General features: G+C 31.7%; 2 protein-coding genes across 17 annotated transcripts in view; one reads left to right on the forward strand and one right to left on the reverse strand.

Moving 5' to 3' along the window:
• Positions 1-5,204, forward strand: part of gro (TLE family member transcriptional corepressor groucho) — a 165,256-nt gene extending 160,052 nt beyond the window's left edge. For all 15 annotated transcript variants that reach the window (XM_074122245.1, XM_074122253.1, XM_074122255.1 and 12 more), the window contains 6 exons: positions 782-858; positions 1,095-1,344; positions 2,213-2,392; positions 2,514-2,798; positions 3,159-3,317; positions 4,168-5,204. In XM_074122245.1, the coding sequence (XP_073978346.1) occupies positions 782-858; positions 1,095-1,344; positions 2,213-2,392; positions 2,514-2,798; positions 3,159-3,317; positions 4,168-4,275 (1,059 nt within the window). In that variant the 3' untranslated portion in view covers positions 4,276-5,204. The remainder of the gene's footprint in view (positions 1-781; positions 859-1,094; positions 1,345-2,212; positions 2,393-2,513; positions 2,799-3,158; positions 3,318-4,167) is intronic.
• A 2,539-nt stretch (positions 5,205-7,743) lies between these two features.
• Positions 7,744-12,728, reverse strand: LOC141451131 (5-taurinomethyluridine-[tRNA] synthase subunit GTPB3, mitochondrial). 2 transcript variants are annotated; one of them, XM_074122271.1, is made up of 8 exons: positions 12,589-12,728; positions 12,329-12,505; positions 11,672-11,791; positions 11,269-11,438; positions 11,042-11,152; positions 9,582-9,687; positions 8,808-9,363; positions 7,744-8,125 (listed from the first exon to the last, which is right to left on the reverse strand). In XM_074122271.1, exons 1-8 carry the CDS (start codon positions 12,707-12,709, stop codon positions 7,891-7,893), a joined length of 1,596 nt encoding a protein of 531 aa, XP_073978372.1. In that variant the 5' UTR covers positions 12,710-12,728; the 3' UTR covers positions 7,744-7,890. The 2 variants fall into 2 exon arrangements, with proteins under 2 accessions (XP_073978372.1, XP_073978373.1); XM_074122272.1 differs by lacking the exon at positions 11,672-11,791.
• Between the last annotated feature and the right edge of the window lie 44 nt (positions 12,729-12,772).

The following is a 12,772-nucleotide window of genomic DNA, read 5'->3' on the forward strand; positions in this document are numbered from 1 at the left end:
TATTATTATTATGTCAAGTTTGGGACAGGTGATTCCTATCAAAGTGGCTATATTTTTGCTTCATTGGGCTGCGAATTTGCGGGCATGAATCTTTAACTAAAAGAGTTTGTTTCTATTTCTACAGCAAGGCTGTAATGAAGGCTTTTGAGTTCTTTACTTTCAAAATGGTATTGCATTATTTGTCTGTAAGTACTATCTTCTATGAAGGATGTATTTCTTGTCTGGTCATACAGGTCTTTCAGAAAATAAGGAGATTATTTGGCTAGCAAAATGGGCAGCGACGATGACTCTTCAGGGCTGTGTGAATGAGGTTGGTAGGTTGTACGTAACCTAAATTGCTACTTGGATAGCTGGGCAGGTATAATTCCTGTCTGACTCGTCTCACATACCTCTTATCAGTACCTGATAGAGATCCATCAAGTGCTAAGCTTAAACTAGATACTTATGGAAAGTTTGCCAAACGGACTCATAAAAGTAGATTACCTGACGATTTAAGTGGCAGTCGATCGTAAACGTCATTTGTCAGAACAAGTTCTCAATAGAAGGGTTTTTTAATGATTACCCAAAATTCATAATTAACCTTATTTTAAGGTTAATCCTGACCCGATTTTATGTGTGGCTCATTTTTTTTTTCTTCTTAAATAGCTGTAATGGTCGTGATGGGCTCTGTTTACAATAAGGAATAGTCTCTTCGCAAACTAATAATAATTAATTATATTAAAGTTTCATTTTAGAATTGAATCACTTGTGCTAACAATAATCAAATAAATTTTTGTTTCAGATGGGTTATGAAGCACATCCACACACTAGAGTTCCCACGGTAGCTAGTAATGGACTTGCAATTCCTGGTGGAAAGCCGTAAGTATAAAAAAAAAGAACTGTTATTTGTGACAATTTTAAATCACAATAAACACTGGACTTTTTAAATTATTTATTTTGGTGAGTAAAATTAAAAAAAAAAAATAATCAAAATTGAAAGTAACATATGTAAACTTTGAATAACCGTTAAATGGGAACAAGAAATTGTATTTATATAAGACATAGGTGCATAAAAATTGTTTAAGTATCTTATACTACTACTTTTCCATTTTCAGGGCATACTCATTTCATATGAATGGAGACGGCCAGTTAGAACCAGTTCCATTTCCAACCGACGCCTTGGTAGGACCTGGCATTCCACGACATGCTCGACAAATAAATAGTCTTGTTCACGGTGAAGTGGTGTGCGCTGTCACAATAAGTAACCCAACAAAATATGTTTACACCGGTGGCAAAGGATGTGTCAAAGTTTGGGATATCAGTCAACCAGGAGTAAAAGCTCCTGTATCCCAATTGGATTGCCTAGTGAGTTTTTATTTTTATTTTTTGGTATTTAAGGCGCGACAACATTTGAGATAATTGGCGCCCGAAGCGTTTTCCAGTGCACTGACGGCTTCCGGACAGTGTTATCTCTTTACGAAGAACAGTGTCCACCACCGGTCAGTGAACTGTAAGAAGCTTTTAGGAACATAAAATATAAGGGCCAGCAACTGGATTCGAACCCATGATCTCCGTTAGAAACCAGTATTCGCTAAATCGTAGTTATAACCTTGATTTCTAGTGCACAAGAGTTCCTTGTTACGTATCCTTGTTATATACTTGAGAAGTTTTGGGCTTATTCTTAATAAAAAGTAATGCGTAAAGCTTTAAAGAGTATAATTTTCGTTGTAAAAGAAGAATTTCCAAGACTCACAGAGTTCACAATAAAAATGAGATTTGGTAAACGGAAAATCCTCTTGATAAAGCAGGTGAACTAGTGTGTGGGGTGTGTGATGTGCAGTAGACTCAGGAAGAAAAAACAATCAAATTTTGTTTAATGAGAAATAGTACGTCCTTAGCTTTAGTCATAGGCCATCTAAACTACAGTCGTTGAAGCGCGGTTGCAGCTATGTTTTGGAAAAAAACAACTTTTAAATTCGCGATAAAATTCCAGTAACAGAAATTATTTTGAAAAAAACTGTCAATAGCTGACAAACTATTCCTTCTTCATTTCCTGATGTTAAATTAATCAAGACTAATTTTCTGGCCCGTGTTATTTAATGTTTTTATTTTATTTATTTTTATTTTAATATTTTAGTTATAAGTTAGGTTATAAGTTATAAGTTAGGTATGCCATTAACAAAAGTTTTTATCTTTACTAATTTCTTGAAAAATCACAATTTTATATTTTTAGCAAAGAGATAACTACATAAGATCAGTGAAACTGCTGCCTGATGCTAGGACATTAATTGTTGGAGGAGAAGCAAGTAATCTTAGTATTTGGGATTTAGCGTCTCCAACTCCTAGAATAAAAGCAGAATTGACTTCCAGTGCGCCTGCTTGCTATGCCCTAGCGATTAGTCCTGATTCTAAGGCAAGTTCTTATTTATTTTGAACACAAGCAATGAAAGAGATATAAGTAAATTTTATACTGAAACTAAAAGAAATAGTGTTATTCATCAAACATTTTTACTAATATGATTGGAAATTTTTAGGTTTGTTTTAGTTGTTGCTCAGATGGTAACATTGCCGTTTGGGATCTACACAATCAGACACTTGTACGACAATTCCAAGGCCACACAGATGGTGCTTCTTGCATAGATATTTCTGCGGATGGAACTAAACTCTGGACTGGGGGTCTTGATAATACTGTGAGATCATGGGATTTGAGAGAAGGAAGACAATTACATCAACACGATTTTTCATCTCAGATTTTCTCGCTGGGTTATTGTCCTACTGGAGACTGGTTGGCCGTTGGCATGGAAAACTCTAACGTAGAGGTAAACCAGATTAATCCAGTTATTAATATTTGTATTTTTCGTATTTTTATTAAAGTAGGTATTCATTTTAGGTAAAGCTTCTTTACATAGAGGAACAATTACTCTAAATAATAGATGAATTTTTTTAAAAAATCTTAATTCTTATTTCATTTATGTTGTATAAGTAAACTTACTGTAAGTTATATCGGATTAATAAATCAGGCCCTTAATTTGTGATAATAAGTTTATTCATTAAAAAATTGGTCTCTGAACCTCTGGCAATTGCTGTAAATACCTTCTTATTCATTAAAAGTTAAAGCTTTTAGGTTTTCTAAACATTCTTTGTGGAAAGACTAATTTTAAATGAAATATTTTTATTAGGTATTGCATGCAGTTAAGCCTGATAAGTATCAGCTTCATCTTCATGAATCCTGCGTTCTGTCGTTAAGGTTTGCAGCTTGTGGCAAGTGGTTTGTATCAACTGGAAAAGACAATTTGCTCAATGCTTGGAGGACTCCTTATGGAGCTTCAATATTCCAGGTAATGGATAGTATAAATTTAAATAATGTAGTGCCTGGGGCAAGGAAGGGTGGGTTTTAAAGGTTAGCAACTCAAATTAGTTTCACTTGCCCATTTGTTAAATTGCTGAAAATTAATTTAAAAAAATTAAATGGCACTGAATGGGAACAGAATCATTTTAAGTTGATATGTGGTGCACGTCATAAGAGTATCTCAATCAACTTCAGGGCAAACTGGTAGAATGGTGAAAAAAATTGCATATTATTTCCTTATCAACTGCACTTGATATATTAGCAACATACGTTTTTTTAAAATTTATTTATTTGCTCTAAATATTTGGGCCTCTTCTAGTTTAGGACTACTACTACTATTTTTAAGTCAGAAATAGATCCTTGAGCTTTATATACTCCTTCAATTTTACTCAAGTATTTTTTCAGTCGTGCACCACTAGACATACCAAGGCAAGATAAGTTTTATTTAATTAGTCTAGTACTTGCAGTTAGCCATTGAACTAATCAGTCTGTTCTGGCTCCCTTCAGATTCAGTGATGGTGTAATAAAGCGTAGACGTCTATAACGCGTATACGGGTTAGTAAATGATTTGTTTCTTGTTGAGCAAATGCATTGCCTCTGGCCAACCAAAACCCAAGTAGTAGTGTACCATCTCTGGCATAACTTTAATATTATATGCTAACGAGTATCGGTAATGATTTCGCGGAACATCAAGAATTGGCTAAGCCCTATTTCCCCCAAGGGAACATTAGAAATAGTTTCGAAAAACTATTGTTGATTGTGACTACTTCCAGAGCTGCTCGTTATCGATTTTTAACATGATCATCATGTTTTAATTTCCATGTTATTATTTTTTTCAGTCTAAAGAATCGTCTTCTGTATTAAGCTGTGACATATCAGCTGATGATAAGTACATTGTAACTGGTTCAGGGGATAAGAAAGCTACTGTTTATGAAGTAATGTACTGAGGCCTGCGCCTTTGGGTCATCTTGTTCCTTTCGTACGAACTGTTATGAAATGACATTTCTGTGACAGTGGACCTGTTAGCAAGCAATTCTTAATACCTATAATTCTATATTTGTGTGGCTGTGTAAAAAGAAGAATTATTAAACTATGGCATTGGCTATTAACAAAAAAAAAAAGTATAAATCATTGCTGATTTGTTGTTGAAATCCAGTCTGATTGATATGAATGTATGTTTTTTTTATATACATAAAGATCTGTTTGTTTTTCATTTTCTAAGTGATAACTTTTTACTGCCATAATAAAATGCACTTTTTTATAATAAGTTATTTTTCTCATGCTACAAACCAATTGACGAGTTATATTTTGTAAATTTATAGAACACGTGTTTTTAATTGTAAGAGAACTTTATTTTTTGTTTGAATTGAATTATAAATTTTTATTTTTTAAATAAAGCCTTGATCGGCTCTACCGCGAATGTTACCTTATGCACATAGTTTCTTTAAAACAAACAAATGAAAAGATATCGTTTATAATTTGCAAGAAAACTCATTGTGTAAGGTTAAAAGAGAACATCAAACTTTTATGACAACACTTTTTAGATTTAAGAACCTAAAGCTTAATTATAATGTTTAAATTTAAAGAGATAACTGTGAAATTTGTATTAAATGTTTTTTAGTATTTAAGCACTTTACTTTTAGTTAAGATGTAAATTATATATATATATTTTCTTTTTTAAATAAAAAAAGTACAACTGTAATCTTGTAAATGAATAAAATCTATAAATAAAAAGATGGTAGAGTGGTTTCAATGAAAGAATGTAAATATAGTTGATAGTAGAAGCACACTGTTAAATTTCTGTATTGTACTCAATTCTTATTGTAAGAATTAAAATGACAGAAGACAAAATAAAAATCTTCCTACACATCCTCGACTAATATGTTTGCCTTATTGTTTCATTATATTCATGCTAATTGTTATTAAATTTTCAGAATGACAGCCACCATAAATGAAAGTAATATTCTGTCTACTTTTTTGAAAAACAAAAACTTTCTTGACAAATTTGATTAAATACAAAACATACACAAGAACACAAAAAACTAAATTATCAAAAAAAAATATATGTTTAAATGGGTTGAATTTCAATATATTAGGTATTCAAAGTAATATGGGATTGCTAAAATTAGTAAATTAATAAAATTAGTCTGTATTCTTTATTAGAACTTTTCGATGGATGACACAATGCTTGTCATCTTAAACTGTTAGCTTGTCAGTAGCAGATTATGAGTTATGATTTTTAAAATGGTACTTTTATACTAAATCTGTTCCTATTTGTAAACTAATTAGTGTCACTACCCGCCATTTTTTTTTTTTTAGATATATACACAATACTTCTAATTTTTAATTTTTTCATGAGATTCTCACAGAGGATAGGGGCTTTCACTACATTAGGTAGAATTAGAACTAGTTTAGAATAAACTAGCTGGTTAAAACTGCTGCACTTATTCTGATTGCAAAAGTATTTTTTTGCACTTTGAACGTTTCTGTATTTAGAAATAAAATATGTTACCTGATTGATGTTATTTCGAACTATTTTAGCACAATTCAACTATAGGGAAAAGGCACCATGTCACAAAAAGTAAATTTTACAGGGCAGCCAAATAAAGATATTTTTCCAAATTCATTTTTTGTTCCACTTTTCCGGTTATACTCTTTCCTGTACTTCTTCACCATAATTATTACATTAGGTATGGCCACTTTAACTCCCATATTTTAAAATATTTTATTTTGATCTCCATTGTGAAAAAAAATGCCCATGTAGTGCCTTTTACCCTTAAGTAATGAAGTATCATAGTGCTTTTTAAAAATACATAAATCGCTTAATAGTAAACATAGGACATAGTGCTTTACACCGCTAGAAAGAGCAACAAAAAGTTTGTAAAATGATGCCAAAATCTGAAAATCGAAAAAAATGGACATGGTGCTTTTTCTCTCCGAGGTACAGTATTATAACATAAAGCTAAAATGTATCGCATTAAATAATCTTTGTTCTCGTTTAGCCTTGTAGTAATGATTACGTATTAATTTTATTTTTATTCTCAGGGAAATAGTAGTGGAACTTTTAATTTTAAAGAATGCTGTTAAGTTAATTCAAATTAAATTTTTAAGTTCTAACAGGCCTAAATAATTAATAAAAAGCATTCTCATGCTATCTAGCGGCGAAAGCCAAAACTAAAATTCACACATAATTTTAGTAAGTGTTGCTAGATAGCGCAGTTTTTTTTGAAAAAACAGTCATCCGTTTCCATTAATTTTCATTTCATTTTAATTTAACTCTTATTAAATATGAGGGTAAGGTGGTGGTTTATGGTTTACTCAGATTCTTCGCAGTAAAAACAATCTTGACGATGACTAAGACTAATTAGTGATTGAAAAAATTAATCACGACTAGGTATATGCTACCTGGACAATCACGAAAGCAGATGAACAACGCCTTTTAGTATTCGAAAGGATAATACTGTGTAAGATCTTCGGCCCAATACGTGAGAACACGACTTGGCGACGCAGAACAAACAGAGAGCTGTATGCTCTGATGAAAGAGCTGAATTTTATAGCGTTAATTAAGCTAATCAGGCTTAGATGGGCCGGACATGTCGCAAGAAGGGCCCAGGAAGAGATCCTGTACAAGACTCTACAGGAAGTCCCTGACTGCAAAAGGAGAGTTGGGAGACCAAAGCTAAGATGGTTTGACAGTGTGACGCAGTATGCCAGGCAGCTACAGCGTACTAGGCACTGGAAAACTTTTAAGTGTTAAGAACCTGATTAGTTTGTGTCATTAAATTGTGAGCAAATTTTAACCAGAAATAAACAATTACAACTGAAAATTTTAGGTGGGATATACTAGTTTGATAGATAAGTTCCAAAACGAACACCATAATTAACCCGGTGTTCCCTTATGTTTTTTGCTCGACAAAGGTAGAAATGTATTTGTAATTACATTACAATCCAATATTTTTTTTTGAACTTTTATCTGAACTAGTTTTAACTAGAGTCGTTTGATAATGCGAAGACAGGTTGAACTATGTTTAATCACGCTCTGATCAGCAGGTAATTATGCCTGCTTAATAAAGCAATAATCCGAGGCAGTCTAAACTGCGGGGTTTTCCTCGCAGTGACCTTTTCAAGCTCCATATTTTTGTTTTTTCACGGTGTTTCATCTAAGTGTTGTAATTTCTTCAAATGAGATTAACTACAGTTGGAACTCTCAATTTGCATCTTTGGCTTTTAAAATATAGTCTTCTTCTGTAACAAATCTTGTGGTTACAATAAATTTTCATTAATTACAGCAACCACAGGGGCACCGAAGAAGTAAAAAAAAGTACATGACACCTCTCCTAGGTTAAGTAGTTAAGGACCCCTAACCTTCTTTAAATCTAATTGGTAGATGGGTGTAGGCGAAACAAATTCAAAGAGACCATAAAAAAAAAGAGTAGTTTAATTTTAATGAATATATATTACAGCCAAAATCAAATACAATTAAATACACTTAAGTTTCGTTTTCATTTTCTTTAACATCTTAAATCATCTATTTATACAACTTACCTACTGAAGTACTACAATTACTTTCCAATACAGAAATCAGCAAATATTTTATTAAGTATTTCTTCTGTTGATACATGACCGGTTATCTTCCCCAGGCTGTACAAGGCCAAGCGAAGATAATGTCCACCAAGGTCTATATCTCTTTCATTTTCATAATTTAAATAAGAATTTAAAAATTGCTCACATTCAGTCAAACACATTCTGTGCCTAAGCTGAGTGTAACATGGAGATTCTACTGATGGTTGACCACATCTGAAATTAAAAAAATTAACATAACTTCAACAATTGGATCAACCACTGTTCACTGTTTATCGATATTAATAAATTACTTCGCAATTCGGTCTATATTGTTCTTTTCACACACGCCAATAACCTGCATATCTTTTCTCGCCAAAATATATTCTGTCCCAAATATTTGTAAAACTATTGTTCAACGCCTTTATCCGATCCGAGGGTATAAAACAATCATTCTTCATCATTTCTTAGCACAATTTTAGAGGACGTTCAAGCAGCCTTGAGTATTTTTGGTACAAATATGTATATATTAAATGTGTGTATGTCAAGTATTTTTAATAAAAAATTGCACACGATTCGAAAGAAAAACGGAATGCATAATATTATTACTTATGAGTAATCGATTTAAAAACTTTAAATGGTTAATCAATGCGAATAAAAAACAATTAATTCATAATATTTTCATTTATGTTTAGTATACAATGATAGAAATAATATATTGGTTCAAAAGGAACAAAGAATATTGCCAATTTTAATCATAATTTTATTTTTAGTCAAGCTTTCCACCTAAAGCCTCCGTAATCTTCAGGGTTTATGCTATTAACGTTTATATTTTTTACGTTGTTACATCGAAGGTTGGTGTGTCTTCTGTCTGTTTCCGTACTAAAAATAAGAACACAATATTTTTGTTTATACTTACAACATATTTAAGTTGCAAATCACTTTTTCAATCAGCAATTCTAAACCGTCTTCTGTTTTGCATGAAACTGGAAGAATTGCGGTTCCAAAATAATCGTTCACTTCTTTTATTGTGCTGAGCAAAGTTGCATGGATTAAATCAATTTTATTGAATATCATTATAATTTTTCTAACTTCACCTGTCGATGAAGAATCTGATGTAAAGTAAGTTGTAAAGTTATCACATATGCTTTTATCATTGTTTATTTCTAGAATTTTTAAATACTTGGCGAGTAGACCAGGAAATTCTTTTTTCAACTGGAGTAAAGCATTTAGTGAATTCTTTGATAGCCAATCCGTGAAGTGAGCACTGTCCAATACTAACAGAATTAAATCAGCATCACTTGCAGCTTTTTTGGCTCTAGCAACACCTTCTATTTCTATTAGATCAGATGTATCCGCCCTAATTCCAGCTGTATCAGTAAGTACAACCGGATAGCCGCCTATATCTAAATCTACAGTTACAAGATCTCGAGTAGTTCCTGCAATGGGACTCACTATAGCTGCAGGTCTTTTACCTATAACAAAAAGAAAGTTTTAGGTTTAAAATAAAAAAAATAAAACTACGATTTTAAAGTTATTAAAACTGTCTGCTGGTATAGTGCTGATGGATATATTTTTAAAAAAGCAAGCTTTAAAAAAATTTCTGAACCTAAAATCATCTAGTTTTTAGTCAAAAAAATATTGCTTTCAATACTTCCAAATATTTCTATGCAACCTTTTTATAAATACTTACATAATTTATTCAGCAAACTGCTTTTACCAACATTAGGTGCTCCCAAAATTGTCATACTCACCCCACTTCTAAGGCGTTCTCCTCGTCTACCATCTTGTAAATGTTTCTGAAATATTGTAATTAAATTGAAATAGGCCAGTTTTTTCGTTAAACAGAATAAATTTATTATGCCTGATAATATCATTACAAAATATCTATTCTAGTTATTATATGTTCATATTTAATTGTACTTTAGAAATTATGTAAAAGTCTTTAAAAAAAGTGGATTTTTTTTTTTAAATTATTATAATATAAAAAAATTGTGCACATATTTCACCAACTTCTTTAAAATTTGCTGAACAGCTCTAGAATATACAATAATAAATATTGCAAATAAAATCTCTTCTGTAGCTTTTGTATTTTGTACTATAAATTAGCTTGGTCGCCAAATTAAGTCCAACTAGTTTATAGCTCGCTGAACAAAAGTTAGTTCTAACACTGCCTACTTTCTTACGATACGCTTCATAGAGCTCAGGGTTGGACCTGATTTTGTTGATAATTCTAACGCTTTTTGTTAAATTTAAATGTAAAAAGAGCGGTTTCTAACCTGCTAGTAAACTGCACATCTTACAGAATACTCCTTTGTCAACAAAACATTCCTATTGTCACTTAATGTTCATTCTATTCAAAACAGTGGTCTTATATCTGTAAATAGGACTGCCCTACTTGGCCAAATGATCAGGTTCTTCAGTGCGTCCCTCTCATCCAAACTAACATTTATTTTATTTTATTTTTTTGTGAATTAACTTAATTATTTCACGTAACTAAAAAGCGTGAGACCTACGATGTGCGTTTACAACCCTGTTAAACTTGAGCGCACGTTATAGCTATTTTCTTTGAATTTAATTTTTGAACCCAATGCTTCTACGCTCGCAGAAATATTCCTCTAACTTCATTTTGATTGTTTTCTTACATTCTTTCACATGTCACTGATAGGTCTATTACTGAAATACTATACGTAATCTGAAATACTAATACTGAGTTCTGTCTAAATATTTCAGTTCAGTTTTTGGTTTTATAGATTGTGATTTTTATTTATAAATGCCTATATTCTCTGAACTGGTTGATATGCGAAGTTCCTTTTAGGTAGTAATCACGACAAACATTTTTGTATTAATAAGATCAAAACAAATTAAAAACCTCTATTTGTTTTTATAATTGCACACTGAATTATTCTTGTTCTATCCGTATACATTATTATCAATCATTTTGGCGGCCAAAAATCCTTTCGCCAAAAGCTACCTTTTGGCAAAAACGGGATAATCCTAAAGTACCCTCATTTTATATGGCGCGAACTTATACAACAAGAAAAATTAACCATAAAATACAATAATTAAATATAATTCTGAACATAAAAATAGAATTTCTTGAATTGAAACTAACATTTGCGCACTAAAGTAAAATTAGAATTGTGAGTATACCTTTATAAGGTATTGAAGATCCTTTACTACCTTATGTGTATTTTTAAAGATTTCAGATTCAATATTTTCATCTTCTCCAAAATCTATGTATGCTTCAATATTAGACACACACTGTTCTGAAAAACATTTTTTGTACTATAAAGGGTGCTGCATTACAAATTTGTGTTAATGAAAATTTCCAAAAAAGAAAATTAAAACATTTTCAATTTAATTAAATGATCGTAAACCTTAGTGAGTATGTTCTTCCACTCTGTGTACACATGAAACAGGGATCCTTCCAGCTGATTAAGTGCTTGCTTTCTTTGAAATTCTGTCTCAGAGTTTATCAAATCATTCAAACCTTCCACTGCTGTCAAATCTAATTTTCCAGCATAAAAAGCACGTTTCGTGAATTCACCTGGAAATAAAATTATATTTATATTTCCTATCAAAACAGTAAAAAACTTTTATTTAATGCAATTAAAATACAGCTTGTTTGCTGTAAAACAAAATAATAACTGCTTTTCAACTTCACCATGCCCTTCTACATATATTCTCAGTGGATGTAATATTCAATTATCTCACATCGCCATTAGCTTTCAATACAAGCATAAGTTTGCATTTGTAGTTCTCTTAATTCAGGAATATTACCTGGCTCTGCAAGTCTAAGATTTGGAAGGCGTTTTAGAGAGTTAAGAATAGCTGATATAACTGCTATACTGCCATGTACATGGAATTCACAACAGTCTTCACCAGTAAAACTTCCGGGTCCTAGTAAAAATATTTTTAAACAAATTTGTTAAATAATAATTATTATGTTATTCATAAATACTATTATTTTTAAAGTACAATCAAAGATAGGGGGAAAAAAACATTCCAATGAATGTGGTACCCACACATAAAGTCATAAGGGAAACTGTTAAGTTAGAGATGGTTTAGGCAATATAGAAAAGTTGTTAATGTTTACCAGCTACAATAACGGTCAAAATGGGGGAGCGGAAACCGGTAAAACTCGAAATTTGAAGAATCACTACCATTCTGCAGAAAGTTTAATATTTTCGTATTCTTCAATTGCAAATAAAAACTTTCTTACAAGTGGAAAGCCTAGGAAAGTGGTGGTAAATAATACATTGACAATAGTAGAAGAATCTAAATGGTGATGACTAAACTAGACTTACGCCACTTAAGCCGCTTTATGAGGTAATAAAGGGAACTTTTTATCTTATTTGTATTAATATGTCGTAATTGCATGATACCCATTTGAGCGTATTGAATACGAAATCAGAGCAAATCAATAATTTACACTACCAGGAAACCAGAGAACCAATCCTCGATCAAGAACCTCATTTGTACTGGGATCTCTAATTCTTCTAAGAACCGATTTTCTCGCTTCAGGTAACAGTTTAAAGCTACCAAGCTGTTTCATAACATCAGCCGCATCTGGTCCTGAAACCCGAATGACTGCTACTCCACATTTTCCATATCCTGAAACAATACACATTTTTCTCTTTAAAATGATAAAGGGCCATTTCTGGATTTGGATAAAGCCAATATTCAAATTTATTTACCAGAGGATAACGCAAATATTGTTGAGATTTCTCTTTTCAGAAAATTCCTTACGTTGTTAATTAAAAATAACTGCCCACTTTTTTTCATATTTAATCTCATTAAAGTGCTACACAACTTCATTATTGCACTCTAACACTTTACACTATAACGTAATATCCAACATTGTCTAGTAGTCATTCAAGA

Source organism: Rhodnius prolixus, unplaced genomic scaffold (assembly GCF_049639745.1).
Source record: "Rhodnius prolixus isolate KJV_2025 unplaced genomic scaffold, Rpr scaffold_8, whole genome shotgun sequence".
Classification (NCBI taxonomy): Eukaryota; Metazoa; Arthropoda; class Insecta; order Hemiptera; family Reduviidae; genus Rhodnius; species Rhodnius prolixus.

What these genes read in the sequence shown, in the direction of transcription:
- LOC141451131 (XM_074122271.1), bottom strand. Translation starts at nt 12,709, where the DNA reads ATGAAGTTGTGTAGCACTTTAATGAGATTAAATATGAAAAAAAGTGGG. An exon ending in TCTTAGACTTGCAGAGCCAG is followed by an intron (nt 11,439 to 11,671) that starts GTAATATTCCTG and finishes TTTTATTTCCAG; the next exon opens with GTGAATTCACGAAACGTGCT. An exon ending in ATTTGCAACTTAAATATGTT is followed by an intron (nt 8,126 to 8,807) that starts GTAAGTATAAAC and finishes TTTTAATTTCAG; the next exon opens with ATGTGGTCAACCATCAGTAG.